Below are 19,106 nucleotides of genomic sequence, written 5' to 3'. Positions count from 1 at the left end.
GAGAGACACCAAAACAGTGGGAGAGATAAAAGTGCATGAAAGAAGGCCTGATCATTTCAAAGAGTGAAGAAATCACAGAAGCTTAGATCTGGACACATATTTTGCTTGCAGGATGAGTTTCATTGTACAGATGCTTACTATTTCATCTCAAAGTAACGACCATTACGCTGTACATGCTGGCTTCTGCTCAACAAATACATTCTGTTTCTCTCCTACTCCCATGAATTACCCATTTTTCTTCAATATGAATTTTAAGACATTGGAGCTTACATAGTCCCAGCCACAGATCCAAAATTTACAGCTGAAATGAAGCTCCAAGCAGTTCTCTGGCCCTCCTCCACACAGAGAGAGCTCTGGCTAAGTATAGAGTTATAAAATTTCCTTTAGGTGACCAGAAGGCTTGTATATTAGTGTGCCTTCTGACTGCTAATCTTCTCCAGACAGTCATATGTGTATTTAGGAATGGCAGTAGATATAAAACACAAGAGCTGAAATCTAAAAGTCTGCTATGCAACTGACAGAATGTTTCCTTCTTGGTCTGCTCTTTCCCTTTCCGTGTTACGTAAAACAACCTTATGGATTTGATTCCATTTCATTGTCACTTATAGTGGATATTTTTAGTACAGAAATTTCAACACTATCTTGAAACAGTGTTAAGGACAGCCAGTGACCTGAACAAGTGTAACTTGACCCTCTTTTTCTAAAGAATACAGATACTGAAACAGTTAATCTCTCATGCTGTATCTGTGTTTTCAAACTAAAACAGCCAAGAGGAAAGGAATGCAGTAAACATCTTTGAGTATATAAACACCATAGAGAAGATGGCAGATGACAAGTTTCTCAAAAGATTTTAAAAAATCCAAACCTGTAAAATTATCACGTCCTAAATTATCTCCCTATCCATGACTGCTTCTGTGTTTGTCTCAAGTAGCATTTGTCTTCTCATTTTCCATGCAATTTGCTGACTTTTGGTAAAAGAAAATGCATTATTTCACATTGCACCTATAATAACAGAAAGACACTCCCAAAAGAATCACAATAAATACACTCATGCTATCTAGACCCTAGGAAGCTTTACTAGGACGCTGGAAGCCAGATAGGCACATCCTGTGTACCAGTGATGCCTGCACAAACACTTGAATTTCTGAAATAATTTAAGCCATATAAAAAAACCAACCATAGTTCTATGCTGCCCTTCACCGTCACCTGTGCCAAAGCAGCACCCTGAGAACAAACTGCAGGAGATAAAGAGATCCTTTCTTTTTAAGAGCTCCCTAGAATTAGGTGAATGGCAACAGTTTTCATTTCTAGCATGAGAAAGGATGAAGACTGACAGAGAAAATTTTAATCTCTAAGGAGATGTACTCTTTTCTTTCTTTTTAATGGAAGAAAATTTAGTCCAGTTAAAAAAAAAACTTTTCAAAGCAAAGCATACTTACTTCCTTCAATAATATTATTCAGTATTTAAATAACCAGTTTAACAAGAACACAAAGACCTAATTTCAGAACTGGATATCAGGTGGATATGCAATTAACAGCCAAAAGGGAATTGGAGTCTGAGCCTACTTAAATGTCTGTTGTGATTAAGATGTTTGACTGTCCTGTTTCTTTCCTATTTGGACTTATTAATAGCGCCATAGCTCAGTGATTCTATCTAGGTGAAGAGACTATCAAAGTGTTTCTTTCCCATTTTCAAAATGTTCTTTCTAGTCTTGTTACTCTAAAATTTCATGCAATCATATAAAATTTTTGCTTACATATCTTTAGTATTCTTATATCAGTTGCGGTTTCAGACTGCCTGTTTTGTTCTCCCACTCAATATAAATATTTATTCATTATCCAAGATAAAATTCTACCTCCAAAAGACATTGATTTTTAGCTTTTATCAACTTTAGTTTCTGAATTATCAGCAGTACATATATATATCACCACATGCTGAAAAACTCAATTTTATACTTCCCTTATAGGAAGAATTGCATCTAGTTGAACAAGTGGTTTTGGTGACTGGTTTCAAAACCAGACTAGTTATCATTTTGATTAGAAATAATAACTTGTCACATACTGAAGCAAGAACCATGTTCTCTAAAATTGAGAAGGTGGCTGGCTATATATCTAGCTTTGATATTAAATCTTGTCTAGTTAGCCTTCAGAGTAATTTTCCTAAACTTGAAAGGCTATATGAGAAAAGGGATGCCAAGCCTCCCAGGCACAATATTTAGGAGTTTTAGACTCTCATGTTTTGATTTTGAAAAGATTGTTCTTTTGCTAATAACTGGCCAAAGTGAGGGCTCTGTGTTTGATTTACTGTTAGCCATTTTAAATATATAATGCTGTAGAGACAGACTTGTATGGTAAAGTTTTCTAGTCTTCAAAGTTTGCTAAAGACAACACAATTATGGCCATACACTCACCAAGACAGAACTTTAATTCGTTTGGATTTTATGTCCTATCTTTGACTTTCTGGCTACTGATGAATAATTGAATAGTGGGAAGCCTCTGCAAATCTAAATTCTTAAGGAAAAATCTCTTTGCTTTAGTTCTCGCCTCCTTGTAAGAGTCTGAGTTTCTCCTCTTATGTCCCTATAAATATTATTCAGAGGTCTCAGAGTGACCCTGGACAGATTCTGATAACTGAGAAAGCCAGCAAAAAATGCCTCTAATGTTTTTCCCTAGTCTTGACTTTCTATCAAAGCACAACTCAGCAAGAACATATTGGAGAAAGGAATTGCAAAGTTCAGAGAGGGGAAAACAGTAATCAGAGGTTTTCTGCTGTGCCACTGTCTGCATGAGAAGACTCATATTATCTTATAGATAATAGGTATTACTGAAACAAAATCAAGCATCAGCTAAAGACAGATATTTTAATCCTACAGCCTACATAACTTTCTAAGAAAGATGTATTTCAAATAGGAGGTAAAGGTATGCAGAATTAACTGATAAAGTTCTCTAATCTTTTTCTGCAAAAGAGATTAGAGTAAGTGATGATTTTAATAGTCTCTTCTGAGCTTAAAAACCATGAAAGCCTTGCTCTCTTTTTTTTTCTCCCTAAATTGGTCCTCAAGAGTATCGTGCCTCTTGACATATTTTGGACAAGTCCCAAGCTAATACAGATACTGCACAGAATTTCAAAACTTATAACATTTGCTAAAACTTTGGAGAAAAAAAATGTTGAAAAACTAGCCCCACACAAAGTTTAGAGAAAGGGACATATGTATTAACAGGATTTTTGATGCACAGCATTTGTTCTTAGGATACTCGCTGTTTTGCTAACTTCCAGTGTGCCCATCATGCTGGCAATGCTCATGTAAAACTTGTTTTGCAGCAGCTCAGTTTTTATCTGGCCTTTGCAGCTCGGGGGGTTGGGAGTGCTTCTCTATTTACTTCTCTGCTGCAAAACCACAGAATCTCTTCCAACACATAGATTTATTAAAGTGATGAAATATCCATTCTCTCTGCTCCCAGATGTAACTATCTCAGTTCCTTGTACAACTAAATATTTGCTGTCGTCTCACATTTGTAAGTATTTTACTCTGGCCAAAAGTAACAAAGCAGCAACACATAATCAAAAGTTTTAATTTTCCATTCCATATTCCACAGTCTGCTAGAAGATCCAAAACAGACTGAAGAAGCTGTAAAGAAACACAGACCTTACAGCTGTGAGTATAGGAGAGCAAATGTGGTCTTTTACCAGACCAATTAATGTTGTATAGACCTTTTATAATTATTTGCTTAGAGCTTTCCGTATCTTATTTTTATTGTGCTGAATGGTAGAGCAGCTCAGCTGCTGTCCTGAATCAGTCTCCAAATAAGTATTTTTCTTTCCATAGCCCATAGAGGGAATTAAGTACAGCTCCATTCCTAAATTAAGCACCCACAGGCAATGTGACTGCCCTGTGCCCAGCGCAGCACACACTGCCACTCACAACCAAGACAACGGATTTTGCCTTCCTTCTGCCATCAGAAGCAGAGAGCAAACCACTCTCTCAGCAGGCTCCTCTCATGCACTGGCAGAGTTCAGCACTCAACAGAAACCTGTGTGAGCAATACGGATCTGCCTGAAAGTGCTCCATGCTTTTGCCTTCCATGGCCAGCTGGGAGCCCATGGAAGCTCCATGCTCTCTCTCAGGATAATACAAGGTCCAGGTGCTGCAGTGGGCTCAGGAGCACCAAAGCAACATGGCTGCACTTGCCTTTTTATCCTAATACACACAACTCCAGGAAAATGGAGACTGTCTGTGGTAGAGTCACTGTGCTGTGAAACCACTCTTCTCCCAGCTCTCAGCTCTGCCAGCAGCACGTGTTGACATGTGAGAGGAAGATTCAGGCTGGAGGAGAAAGAGCCCAGACTCCACAGCAGCATGAAGAAGGTGAAAATATGGGAAAGGACTTAAGATTTAGGACCTAGAATTTAGGACGAAGGACTCATGTTTTACAAGGGATCTGTTGTGCTGGGCTGCTCTTCCTGCAGACCTGTGAGCAACTATTGGGGCTACACTCTAGGCTTTGTCCATATTCCAACTTGAGCAGCACAGTCTTCCCTTGTTCCATTTCCATGGTGAGGAAATCACTAAAAGAGAGATACTCCATGTATCAGCCAGCCCTAGGAGGCTAGAAGAGTGTGGGATGATAAGATGTAGGGCTTGGGGATCAGTCTGGATACAGCCCCTCTGTCACCTCTCCCTTCCCCCGAGCCTGCCTTCAGCCTGTCCTCCTCAGAATGATGAGGAGGGAGCCCAGGTCTTTGAATGAATCATGGAGTAAGGACACCACAGAGAATCCTCCTTCCAGACCTCAAAAGTATCAGGAAGAGCAGCAGATGCTGCTGGGAAGGGATTCCCCTAGCAGCAGCCCACACATTCTCCATTCTCCAGAAAAACTTAACCCAGAGATGGCTCTTGTCCTTTTAACCTCTGTCTCCTCTCTAAGAATTTCCTTCCTTCCCAGACAGTAAATAAGATTGATGGACTCTTTTTGCCATATGCCAAAAGGGCCCTTTTTTTCTTTAATGAACAAATTAAAATGTCAGAAACCTGAACATGCATGGGAGATTTAGTTATTTTGCCTTCTTATTTGGATGCCATTTGTGCCTTTCTCCCTATGCTGCTGTTGGGGAGAGAGCCAGGGAAGCTGTGTGAAGTGACTGGCTTTCTGCTGTGTTCCAAAGTACACTGGTTAGGGCTCCTTATTGTTTCTAGAAATTTACTCTGCATATTAAAATCCTGAGGTTTGTCTTCATGACAGGGAATTTTTGGTTGACTTTTGGTAAGTGAGCAGAGAGATACTTTGGGGTAGTATTCCTTTAGTCTGGCTAAAAAGAAATACGATTAAGATAAAATAAGGAAAAAAAAAGGAACAAGTTTTTGCCTAAAATTAAATGTTGACAGAGGCACCACAATGTACCATTCCAGTTACAAGTCTCAGATTTTGACCATATTATGTCACTTCTCTATAGCACAACAGTGATTTCACTATGTGACTCTTGCACAGTTACAGCAGATTAAAAGATTGATATCTTTCAGTAAATTAGTCACTTTAGAAAACCCTTAGTATTTCAGCATCTGATGACTTGTTGATCACTGTAAAAATCATTCATCATTGGACTGTAAAAAAGTGAAAGTCTGTCTTTCATTTCCTATTTGATCTACAGGCTCCTGCAGACCTAGTTCTTCAAGATGGGGAGGAGGAGGCAGAGTCCTTCTTGACAGAGCCTGTGACACAAACCCCTGACTGCAGCCATAGTTGCACCAAGAAAGCTGCACTGGTCTGGGCAAGGCTTCTCTGCCATACACAGCAATTTTTAATGCTGTTGTGTAAAGCAGAGCCATTCAACAGCTGATGTTTTACAGCTCACAGAAACATGATATAGGTATTTAAGACAAGGGATCTGGAGTCGTGTGCTGAATATGGGAAGGATGTGGCTTTCCTCATTGAAATATAGCTGCTGCTGCTAATATTTTGGCTCCTGTGAAAGTCACTGTGATCTTGCACTCTTCCCTGACCACATTTGGGCAGGACCTCATTTTAGATCTTATCAAGAAGTCTTTCTTCCCACAAAAGATTTTTCAAAACTATCAAGACTTTTGTTTCTGCATTTACTCCTTCAAATAATTCCAAGATTTTGAAGCCCTTCATTTTCAGAGCTTAGAATAAGTGCAATGGAACAAAATTTTGACAGTCTAAAATATTTATTTACCAGTACTTCCTGCTGTTATAATTTACAGCCCTGCCTGGGCTTTTTAATTCATTGCAATGCCATAACTTGAAACACAGTCCTTCAATCACAGTGGTTCAATACTGAACAACCAAACTTGAGCCTCAAGAAACCAAGTCAATCAGCTTTTAGGCAAATAAGAGAGCCTGTCTGAACTGTGGGCTTTTCAGCCAGACCTCATTACCACACTTTTTAAGCAAACTTCTGACTGGTTGAAACACCACCAGCAAAGTAGGAACGTGAACATTAGCAGGGTAAGCCAGCTGTCCTGTGAGCAGCATGATACCTTCCAGCTGAAAACACAATGGCTTCTTTTGCCTCTCTCCCACACTTGTAACCTCAATTGCTGGAGAGTCAGGGCTGCCATTTAGAAAACTACTCCAGCTGTGCTTTAACATGTATTTGAGTTGACACTCACTCCTGCAAAATAAAAGCAGTCCTCACACCTTGCCCACCTTTCTCTCTGCACCTCTCTCAGATGTTCACAGTAAGCAGCAGTGAAACAAGCCAGTGTTATCTGTGTGCTTTGGCTTCCGAGTCAGTGGGGTCAGAGATGCAGCTGCTGAGGTGGCTGAGGCCCCTTCCTGCAGCCACAGGCACTAGAGGCAGCAGGGATGAGTGCAGAGGCTGGGGACGGAGCCAGGCAGTGACACCACCAGTATGTCACTGGCAGGCTTCCACTCTGAGCAGCCCACTGTGCATCAATGCAGTATAAAAAGGCATTTGGCAAGCCTTGCATCATGGCATCTCCCTCCTTAATGTCATCATTAATTCTGTAATAAGCACATCCCGTTTCAAATAGGGAACAATAAAGAAGGGCAAAATTTTGAGGCAACAATGCAGAGAAGCCTCAAGAGCTGTGGTTCCAGAGGACAGACCTTGCTGACAACACTCCAGTGCTTTCAATAGGATTACCACGATGCACTGAAAATCAGAGAAATGGGAGTAGTAGTGAAAAAGGAATATAAATCTCAACACAATCTGATCCAGTACCATGTGGTGTCAGAAGCAAATCAAGTAATCCTGAAAGTCCTAGAAGTTTGTCTAAGAATAAAACTGCAGGTCAGTCTTTCACAGAATTCCATTATAAGCCATGGTGTTGCAGGAGACATGTACACGGCCAGTTTTAAGAAACAGAAAATTTAAGTGAATTTAAACTGTGTGCAAAGAACCTACTAAACTATTATTGGAATGACATGCATGTAAATTAAAATATGCAATCTCAAAAAGAGAATGTTTGGAAACAAAGGAACTCAGATTGCATTTTTCTGAAGTAACTGCTCAAATAATACAAAGGGGTCCAGATAACACCATTCAGAGGATATCTGTGAAAGCATGTTAGAAAGGTGCTTCTCTTCACCATTTGTCTCTGGATATCTCAAAATCTTTCTCTCTAGTCAGCTTCTAAAAGGTTCAAATTGTTTATCTGACTTCCACATGCACAGTACATGAATTTATTTTATTGCTTACCCTCTGATATGCTGATGCCCAGCAGCTTCTCAAACATGTACCATAACTCCCATAAAGTTGTAACACTTATTGCAACACCAAGAATTATGAAGGAAAAAAAATACAGCTCTGTCAGCACAAACCAATCTTTTTGGTGGATGATAAGAATTCCTCAGTAATAACCTTGATAAAAAGTTCTATTTTTCTTCTCATATGAATAGCGTCTCAGTAATTATCCATTCCTATATGCTTCTTGGATTCTTTACATAATCAAAAGTTGTAAGACTAAGTTCCCACTCCAGTAGAAAAACCAATCACCTCAATTAACATTTCTGTGGCAGAAGAGGTTGGTATTCTCTATTTCACATGCAACAAAGAATACAATTCCCCACAAAGCATCTGAAGAACTGTGGTTAGCTTTACTCAGAAGGCATATTGTATAAAAGCTGTAAACTCTCAAGCTGAATATAGAATTCTCACTCTTTCTAAAGAATATTCATGCTGATCCACACAAGCATTGATGATTACACTGTGCTCCTCCAGGTCCTTTATGGAGCATAAGCCTGTGCTTGTAGAATGGCACACATGCTAAATACATATTTATGGAACAAAATCCAATCTGTGCATTCACGGTCCTTATTCTATCCACCTGATTACATATATACTGTCCAGTCAGCTCTCTGAAAGAAGGAAATATTTTATGCTTATACATAATTTTTTCCACCAAAAAGTTATTTTTTAAAACTATCATGCCTTTGAAAATCTAAGAAGCTCAGCAATGTTTTGTGTCTAATAATCTAATATCCACTGCTCATGCATTCTAGAATTAAAAAAAAGGTATGCAGCAGAGTTTAGATTTTGGTAAGAATTTTGGTGGCTAATAAACCAACTTTGAGTATGGTATATTTGGCTTTTACAGCATAAGTGTGTAACTGTATTAAGTAACATTTCATTTTACTGGGAAAAGGCAGCATGGTTGCTCTCTACCAAGAGAAAATATTTTAAAGTCAGGCCAGTTGCATTCTAAGAGATCAGGTTTATATTACAAATTGGAGTTCAGCCAGTCCTTGAGTTTCGATTGAAGGATCAAAAGATTACAGGGGCTACATTATCTACAGTTTTTCATTAACGAGTCATATCCATTGGTTTTTAGAAACCCTTTTTGGGGCTCAAATTGGAACAAAAATTACAGGCTGCTAAATCATATCTCAAGTGCTCTGTCGCACGGTTATCCAGCTGCCAATTCTGCAATCCTATAAGCAGTGGTATCTTCCACACTAGTGCTACACCAGTTGCTTCTACAGGCAACATTTTCATGCAGTTGCAGCAACTCTTGGGCAACAGCTGGTCAAGAATCCAAAGAACTGAGAATAAAATTCACACAACCTATTAGAACAAAGCATTCTGCTTTTTGTGGTGACAATTTCCCATAGTAGCTTCATAGTAAATCAAGAGGTAATAGATGGGAAACTGGATTTCACTGATCCCTAGCCATCAGACGAGTCTACATCATTCTCCAAGTGCACACTTGGCTCTCCTCCCTGCATACACTCGGGCATGAGGCCATGCTGAAGCTCAGTGCACCAGAAACTCGATGCATCCTGCAGCCAACTCTTCCCTTGCAGTAGCGTTGCCAGGCAAGCACTCACCAATTCATGCTCACCAGTCTGAAGCAAAGTCTTGTCGTTCATGGGTTCCTTTCTTTGGGTCTTTTTAATTGGCTGAAGACTGAAGTGCTGAGGTGCAACCAGGCTGGCACCTGTTCTTACCTCTGCCATTAGAGTGTCTCCAAAGAATGTTTATCAATATAGGCATAGGTATTTTATACAGGTAAATACTGGCTTGTCATTACCAGTAGCAGTCTGGTAATGATCTATTTAAAATATTCCCTTGCAAAGACAACTGTTACCGGTCCATGTATTTTACTTAAGTGCAGGTGAAGAGTGTAAGAGCTAATGGAAATACTAACTGGAGTCAATTATCACAGACTAGCCTAGAGATTAGCATTTAAATTTATGGTTGCTGTTGGGTTGTGTTTGTTTTTATTGGCTTGTTTGAGTTTTTTTAATCCAAGACTCACAACCATTTAAATATGTGTAAGTAGAGGCCCTGATGATGGCAGTCTTCAAAAAATTAATTAAAAATGTATCAAAACTCTCCACCATTTTGTGCAGAATTGAACCCAGGAAGTGGCTGYTGTGGCTGCAAAAGATAGAAATGTATCTCCCAGCGATGAATCCAGTGGTGGATTACATTTCTAAATCCAAAACGTTTCCCTACTTACGTGGCTGTTTCCAGGGACTGACAAAGCAGAATATGACTGGAGGACCAGTCTGCTGTACTGGGCAGAACTAGCAAATGACCAAAATAAGGACAAGTAAATAAAGAGCCTAAAAGTTCAATACCAGTTTTGGACTAATCTCACTTTTGATAATGTGGGATTTTCAGCCGTTGAACAGCAATCCATGTGGGAACCTCCTATCCTCAGTCATAGCTGAGAAAGAATCCTGAAAAGCTGCATGGCTTTTCTCAGACCTCAGGAGTTCCTGTCAGTGCTGCCAGGGGCTACTGCAATGCATCTGCCTTTAAATTTCATTTACACCAAAAGCAGGGAAGGGGGTGAAAATTCTCTGTCCTCAGCTCATCCCAACCTCCAGCAAAGGCATGCTGCTCGCTCCAAGGAAGAATGAGGCCCAACACAATGGGTAGGCAGCATTCCCTGAGCAGCTGCAATTGTAATACTTACATAGAAGATTCAAATATTACAGCATGAAGCTCAGTCAGGGGAGCATTAGGCTGGATATCAGGAAAAAGATCTTTATCCAGAGGATGTTGGGCACTGGAACAGGTGCCACAGGGAAGTGGTCATAACATCAGGCCTGAGAAAATTCAAGAAGTATCTGGACAAAGCTCTCAGGCACATGGTATGATTCTTGGGGGGGTCCTGCACAGGGTCAGGGGTTGGACTCAAAGATCCTTGATGGGTCCCTTCCAACTCAGTATATCCAATGATTCTATGATTAAATAATGGCTTTTTCCCAATACCCATCAATGCAACAGGTGTACTCCATATACCAAAGGAAAATATGTTCCACCACAAATACTAAAAAGCTTGTAATGTTTGTGACATAACCATACCATTGTTTCTGTTTCTGCTTCAGAGGAAATAGCCATGCAGCCACATCCACAAAATATTTTATGGAAAACTTATTTCAGAGACAAAGCCAAAACCACTCATGTTTCTTCTTAAGCTGATTTAAGGCTTTTCAGAACATACTAATGCAAAGAGCTATAATTAACTTTAGCAGCAGTCTCATGTATGATTTCAGTAATTGTTATTAGCTTTGTAGCAAACAAAGTGGTTCTTACCTGGGACAGAAGCACAGTGCAAGCATCTTTTTTTTTTTTTTTTCAGGCAACAAATGAATACACTGTTAGAAGCATTGGAATATTAGGACTCCTTTTGGGAAAAGGAACCCCTGTAACACAACTGCACAGAGATAAACATTTACATCATTACCACTCTTACTTGGTCTCCCTAATTTCCCAGCACCCTCAACTCCTCAGTAAGCTCTGAGAACAGTTGGCTTAGAAAGATTCCCAGGAACACAAAAGTTGAGTACAAAGCATGAACTCTTTGCAAATGGTGGTATTTCCTACAGAAGTATGAAAATAGTAAATCTGGCATCCAACATACTTGGCAAATAAGCCATGAGGGAAAGAGAATTTTAGCAGTCTAGAAGCCAAGTAAAAATTCCAGTGTCAAGACTTGAAGAAGTAGCAGCAGAAATATGATGAATGAAAAAAAGTTCTACAGAAGTACAGAGCCAATAAAAGTACCAAAAGAAAATAAAAAAGCCCTCTCAGYTTACTTATAATCAAGGCATATTTTACTGACAGATCAAGAGACCAGATGATAAGGTGTCTTACATAACATTCAGAATTTCAAATCATTACAGGCTCTATTTGAGCTACAAAAGCAAGAGATTTTGTATACTTCATGCTGACAGTTCTGGAGAGAAACCGCAATAAAATTCTCAAATTTATTCAGATTGATTAGCCATACTAACATACTGCAGCAGCTGCATTGCCATTGCTCAGCATTTTGTGTGCATGCAAAGCACGAAAGATGTGACAGTACTGTGATTTTCCTGATATCTGCAGAATTACACAACATGAAACATATAGTTAAAGAGAAAGTTTAACTAAAAGGCAGTTCTTTAAAAATGGCCAAGTGAAACTCCAATAGTATATGGAAAGTTAGCACAATATATATTCATGACTGTCAAAGACTGTGAAGCTTAAATTCTCATTAAACAGTATTTGTTTTAAAATCACAAGGGACTTGAAAACACAAAAACATTTTTGGAGCATTTGCCAATCCTTGCCTGTTGTATCAAGGCACACAGCACCTTCCATCACTCAGGGTGCAGAACAGAATCAATGCTCATACTGCTGGCTCTGTTGGGCAATCTCCCTCAAATATCCCTGAGATGGATAGTTACCATTAATCACACTGGACTGGAAAGTTCATCTATTCTCAGCTTGACAGGGTATCACTTTCTCTCAGGTAAGTGCTTCAGAATGAGAGTAAAATTACATTCATAGTCCCAGCCATCTATTTCCATGAAGCTGAGCACTGAAGGAGATTTAACAGCACATCCTGTTAGTCCTCAGATATTTTCTACAGGACTCAAGACACTGAATATTCTTTTCAGATTACTGCATTAGGACTGATCAAACTTGTGTTTCAGAGGTAGTAATTTCTCCACATACTTTAAGAGCAGCTGAATCAGCATTAGAAAACCTGGTAGGAGGTGTTCTAGCTCATTTCAGCTCTCAAGCAATTAATATGGCAGCAGACAGATAATGCTGATCAAGAACTGAAAAGAAAACATTACTGTACCACAAAATGTCCTTTCACTGGTATTCAATCTCCCCTCCAGCACACTTGGAGCTTTGAGGAAATGCAAGCCGTTTCATTCCGTTGAGTGATAAAACATGCATCAGTACCTGGAGAGTTTTCAGGAAAAATAAGTATTTTATGGTTCCAGAACTTGAACAGTGTGGTGCTTTAGACTCTTTTGAAAAATAATCCTGCAAATGCACATGAAAATCTTAAACAAAATCTATGCCAAACACTTCTTGTGGCATAACCAGGAATGTGGATGCAATAGCAGGAAACAGTTGTGGGAGACACTGACACAGGAGGCAAAGCATGCAGTATAGCGCCTTATGAAATACTGCTGATCCAACTTCTGTAAAGGAAGGACTAAAATCTTCATGTACCCTTAGCTGTGCTGCTGATTCCTGGCTTACAGCATCTTCAGCTAATGCTTTTCTTCAGAGAAAAGATGATACTTGGCAAGTACCCTGCACACTCTTACATCATGTTAAGTTTTTAATGTCTTGCTTTAGTACTTCTCACCATATGTGTACATCTGGTATCATAACTGAATAACTGAATCAGAAGTTCTATTCTTTCAGCTCTCCTGAGAGGTGAGGAACATTTGGGTGTAAGCACACCCAAGTGCTTACATTATTTCCAAAATAAAGCACAAACAAGACCGTGTTTTCGTAAGTAGCAAACCCTTGACCGCACAAGAAAATTTTTTAGGTCAAGTGTGGATAGTAAAATCTGATCTTATGTGCCTTAGAGAAACAATGTGTTTATATTTGCTCAGCATTAGTATTCTGAAGAAAGCCATCTATTTGGTCATAGAAAGATCAAACAAGGCCAAAACTGTAAAAGCAGATAGATACTGCAAAGCCACCCATTACAGATGACTGATGACACAAAGATGGCCTCGTGCAGTGTCTAGCAAAGTCTGACATCTCAGGAGCAGGGGCTTCCTGAAATAAAAGCAGCAGAGTACAGATGAGCTTGAGATAGCATTGAAAACATGCCCTGAGCAGGCATGAGCACACGTTGTACTGATGCAGCTCCAAAGAACAGTTTGCTTAATAAGTCCTTTGGCTGCGCAGTGCAGCTTTTTATCTCCCTTACTCGCTGTCCTACCGCCGCCCTAATCGACACAGAGATACGAACATATTTGTTCTCACAAGGTCACAGCAGGAACAGAAGTGCAGGAGTCCACCAACCACAGAGAACTGACATCTTTTCAGACCTGTACTTGCACTCCATTTCTGAACCTTAACCTGGAAATCTGATGGCCAGTAAAAGAACAAAGTTGTCCACTTCCCAGGAAGAAGCTATTTGGCAAAAACCTTGATGAAATTAAAAAAAACAAAACAAAACAAAACAAAAATAATATATATTTTCAGTTAAAAATCAAACATTTGGCACTCATAGGCCATTAGAGAACTCTCAGTCACATCTCCACACCCGTATTGGGAAGCCGGAGAAGAGAAATCAAGTACGGGCCAAATATATAAAAGAGTAAAGAACAAAACATCCACTAAAAGTTGCATTCTCACAGAGAGGAAAAATTGATCTTTTAAACACCTTGAGTAAGGAAAAAACCCCATTAGACCTACACACCCAGTCTCTTTTATCTGCTAGACTGAAGCAATTCTTGGGTTAAAACTGCACTGACCTCTATGTATGTGTAGGTACAGAGCTGATGTAGAGTTTTAACTCATGAAATCTGTAGAAAAAACAGGATATTTTATTTTCATTTCTCACAATATTCTTCCAGTCGGAGAATACCAGAGTCACTTTCAAAACAATCGTGTAAGTAATGAACCCAACAATTTAAAAAGGGGGGGAGGGTGTTGTGACATGAAATACCCTTTTTTTTTCAACAGCTTGTTACTCAACCCTAGAACAAGTTTACGATCTAGTTATTATTTCCTCCTCCCTCTTCTACTCCTAAATGTGCCAATTTAAATAATCAATCCAAAGTATGCATTAATTAAAGCTCCTTACAAATTATTCTCAATTTGCATTTATTACACTTTGATGTATAGAGAAGGGAAAGGCTTTTCTTTCCATTTACTGCTGTTACTAATATTGTGAAAATCTGTTTTTTAAGAGACTTATGTTTGCGATAGCTCTCACTCTTCGTGCCCTTCCCTGAGGAACTGCCTGTTCTTCTGCAATTAAGTTACCCTGTATGAATCCCACGCTACTCAGCTTCTTTTGTAACATGGAGTACATGCATAGAAACTTCTCCAGGTACTGGAGCAAACTTTCCAGTCTCCTAAATCATTTTTATCAGCTATTTCTACAAAGCAGTTATAAAGCCTTTTAAATCAAATTATTAGGGTTTTGTAACATGAGTTTGTACTTAAGACATATTTTGCATCATAAATACTTAAAAAGCGTTTCTTATAACAGCAAGGCACAGATAATTTCTTTACTTCTTTTAAGTAGCTCATACCATTAAAATACTTCAAATGAAAATTACATTAGTTTTATTTAGTTTTATTATTATCAGCTTATTATTAATTGTGGGCTTAAAACAGCACACTGACAAAGGATGCAATTAATACACATTTTGGTTTTGCTTTCTAGATGAAAGCCACCATGTAACTAAAGATGCAGTCAAACCACAGGGAATAGGTTAACAAGTCTTGTGGCCTTCTCCTTAGCTTTTTAGGAATGACTAACATACACAGTATATGGCTCCTATGGGCAGAGCTATGAGCATCATTTATTAATATTTTCCAATGCTTGCCAGGTGACAAATCTCTTTCTGGAACAATGTTCAGACATGCAACAGAAACTTTTTAAAATTACTTCTACAGTTCCATTTTGGCAAAACCTACAGAGAACCCTGACATGCAGCTAAGGAAGAGGAACTGCTGGAAGGAAAAGGTGGAAGAGGAGGCCAAATTGACAGGGAGATGGGGTAGGAAAGACTGTGAGCTAAGAAATAATACGGTAATGTGGAGTAAATTAGAGTTTCTACACTCCCTCCACTTACTTCATGCTTTTTCTACAGGAAGGAATTGCAGAGACCACCCACCCTGGCCCGCGATCACTCCCCTTTAGCCTGGTCAGGAGCTGTAGGCACAGGACACCCTGGCGCCTTAGGGCACAAAGAAGGAAAATGGGGCCTTTCATTCCACAGTCGTCACAGAAGCTTCAGGCCAGCAAGGATAATTACCAGCTTGCTTTTGCCATCCCAGATGAAGTTGAATCACAACCCCAAAACACCAAGTTTGGTAATCTCAGCTGAGGTCTCCTTTGCACAGCTATTTATATCAGGCATATGGCATGGTCAGAAACCTCGGGATATTCAGCCATGCTGGTATTATTAGAACAACATGAGGGTGAACTGCACTGGTTTTTCGGTTCTGCCTTGAGCTGGACAGTTTACAAATGCTGTGCGAAAGCAGGACTGACGTGTTTGCATTCTGTTCACAGCACATCGTCATTTCAAAACTGGCACCTACAGAAGCCTGACAGTCAAATCAAACAACTTTGTAGCCGGGCTGAACAGGCTTTGCCATGACAGACCATGATATATTGAGGCACAGGAATCCATTTCTCCAGTGACTGAGAGCATGTGCTGCTGTTTCTGTAAGGAAACCACCCTCCTGATCTAATTAATGAAGTTATTTCTTTTCTTGCTCTTCCTTTTAAGACACTGAACACACTTTTTCAAGGCACGCTCAGGTAAACCAGCCAAAGATTTAAAAAGGGAAATTAATGAAACCCAGTCACAGTTACTAGTAAATAAACCCTTTTCTAAAAAGCAAGGCCCTCAACGGCTTCTCATTATTACCCTTATTTTCTGAACAGGACTTGTATTTAAAGAAGCAGAAATTAACTCAAAGCGTGTGTGACTTTCACATTGTTGAGCAAGAAAGATTCACCAAAAATGCAAAAATACTTGCAGAAAAAAAAGAAATATGAGTTTTGAGGGGTTTTTTTGAGAAACAAACTGATCTTGATAGCACCCTTATGACAAAATAAGCTGCACTAGATTCTTCGCAGGAGTAACAGGAGCATTGAAACAGATCTGATAAAGAAAGGGCAGGCTTAAGGGTAGTATTCCCTCCTGACAGTCACAAAATATATATGCCTCAAAACTTAATCTCCAGGTTGCTGGCCTTACGAGAAAAATGTCGGTATCCAAAGAATAAAAACAAAACCAGAGTTGTTTACAAAGCATTCTGAATTTTTCATCACCTCTTGCATCTAGTAAGCATTTGTTAGCAGGATTTAGAAAAGCACTGCAAAAAATATTTTATGCATTGTAAAACTGTCAGTCTCTCAAGTAAAATAGCCTTACCTGGTACAATACAAGACTCTTTTCTTTCACAATTTACCTTAGTTCTGGAGAGAAGAATGAAAATTTGTCTTATCCAAATGTCAACTGACAATTAAAAAAAAACAACAAAGTTTTAAAGGAATCATCCTTGATAAAAACATCTGCACAACAACAAGTAATTATTCTGAACAGATTCTCCCAGTGACAAGTTTTGCAGGCAAACATGAAGATTTTTCTCAGTGTGTGATGCCATGTGTGAAGGGCTAAAGTAACTGCAAACCATTTGAAAACCTCTGCTTGTACATCACGTCACACCACTACTGTTGGACAGCAGGGACCTCCTGCTGTCAGCTGTACTCATTGAACCGGCTGCCACTAATTTCAGGAAAATAAATCAATAAACAAACCAAGCTGAGCAAGTCAAACTTTGACCCTATTCACACAGTCAAATTTTCAGATTAATAAGACACTTTGCTTCCAAATGTAATATGGAAGAGTGCTGAAGAGGAGAAATTCCAAGCATCAAAGTGATTAGCAAAAGTGCAATTACCAAAGACAAAGCATAGAGGATTTAAATTTTTACAGGCTACGTGTTTCAGGAACAAATAATATTTTATATTAAGAATGTTTTACTGTATTTTTGGCAGTCTAAATGAGTGTTCTACTGAGAAACGATTCCCACCAGAACAATCAGCTGCTCAGCAAGGATATGTCACAAGTCCCTTGACACGGAGGGAGGCAAGGGAAGAGGAAATGCATTTAGAAATTATTTCTGTAAGTCATTAACGAGTGAGCCATTCTAAAAGATTGAGCTAAGAACACTCAACTACCTTAAAAACCCCATAGGGGCTTTTATCATTTCAGATTCATGGTACAAGTACATTATTAGTTTTGCCATTATCCCTTCAGATTATTGCACACATTTTATTATTGCCATTTAAAGGATTCTAATAGGATAACATCATCTTTATTAAACTTGACACAAGATGATTCTTTTAGCATCAAATCAGATTAAGATATTACAAAAAATACACAGCTATTAACAGATTGCAATAAACTATTAAAGGAACATCTTCCTTACAATAGTGGTCTTTAGTTTACAATTAAGAGACAAAAAAAATTGAGGAGTTTCTCTCATAATATTTTGCCAAATTAGCAATACTTGAGGCACTTTTCAGAAATTATTGAAAGCTATGAACAATTAGCATACCCAGTTAAATCTGAAGAATATGTCTACAATATTACAATTTTTCATATGACACTAGTTCAACTAGTACTAGCTGCTTTTAAAATCCATTTTTCTAGAAGGTAAAAAAGTTTGTAGAAGCCAGCTCTAAGCTTTCTGGCTGTCTATAGTAGCAAATATGCTGCTCCTATAATCTGCACATAATTCATGCATAAACAATCATTTGTAAGCCTCACAACATTAACTTAAGGTAGGAAGTGCCAGTACCCTTTATATAGAATAGACAGATTGCAACTTGCTAAGAGGAAGAGGAAGTATGAAGCAGACAACTCCATAGGCTCATTCATCCCATACCACAACATGGATCTCTGATATTGCTCCAGAAGATAGTATTAATCTGTTCATTCTACCATTGAGAACAAGGTGTCTTTCCAAGCACAAGACTAAACACTGACCAGATGATTTTTACAAAGGAGAGCTGTTGTGTTTCAGTAGTTCTTGATCACTCACTATAAAACCTTCTATGACTTTGCAAAAAAATCACATTATATTTTTGTCCGTGGACTTGTCAAAACATATTAAATTAATAGAAGTCAAATCCTGTTCTATGCATATCCACAGCCATGAGAGAAAAATTCTTGCCCCAATTTCAAAATCTTGCAGAAGACAGGAAAGCTTTGCAGTTTCCCCATCTCACCCTACACCTAGCCTCTCTGCTAGAATCCTTGCACAAAAAATAAAAATAAACAAAAGTATGCTGCCATGACTGAGAACTGAAATACATCCAGAATCCACACATTCATGGTCCCAAACCAAGGGCACCGGTCTCATTTGATTTGTAATATTGAGTTCCTTGATTAAAAATTTAAAATAATCAGACAAGCTATCAGGGTGGATGGAAGAAAGCTGTTTCCAGTGGGAAGAATTTTCTTGTTCCTTCTGGCAAATGGATCATCAAAAAAGAGGTGCACCCACAAATATCACAGTTGTTCAGTATCATATCCCAAAATGGGTTCCAGCCACTTCTCTACCTCTGCCACAGACAAATTTTTTCTCAGTGCATAATCTTCAACCTGCA

General features: G+C 38.9%; 1 protein-coding gene across 5 annotated transcripts in view; it reads right to left on the bottom strand.

The window, feature by feature from the left end:
- Positions 1-11,569: 11,569 nt before the first annotated feature.
- MTR (5-methyltetrahydrofolate-homocysteine methyltransferase) overlaps positions 11,570-19,106 on the bottom strand; it is a 57,375-nt gene continuing 49,838 nt past the window's right edge. For 3 of the 5 annotated variants that reach the window (XM_057379489.1, XM_057379488.1, XM_057379487.1), the window contains one exon: positions 11,570-19,101. In XM_057379489.1, coding sequence (XP_057235472.1) covers positions 19,009-19,101 — 93 coding nt within the window. In that variant the 3' untranslated portion in view covers positions 11,570-19,008. The remainder of the gene's footprint in view (positions 19,102-19,106) is intronic. The other 2 variants (XM_057379486.1, XM_057379485.1) reach the window with 1 other exon arrangement.

The sequence above is a fragment of the Malurus melanocephalus genome, unplaced genomic scaffold, assembly GCF_030028575.1.
Source record: "Malurus melanocephalus ecotype Western Australia unplaced genomic scaffold, MMel_1.1 scaffold_408, whole genome shotgun sequence".
Lineage (NCBI taxonomy): Eukaryota > Metazoa > Chordata > Aves > Passeriformes > Maluridae > Malurus > Malurus melanocephalus.
This window is presented reverse-complemented; position numbering and strand designations above follow the sequence as displayed.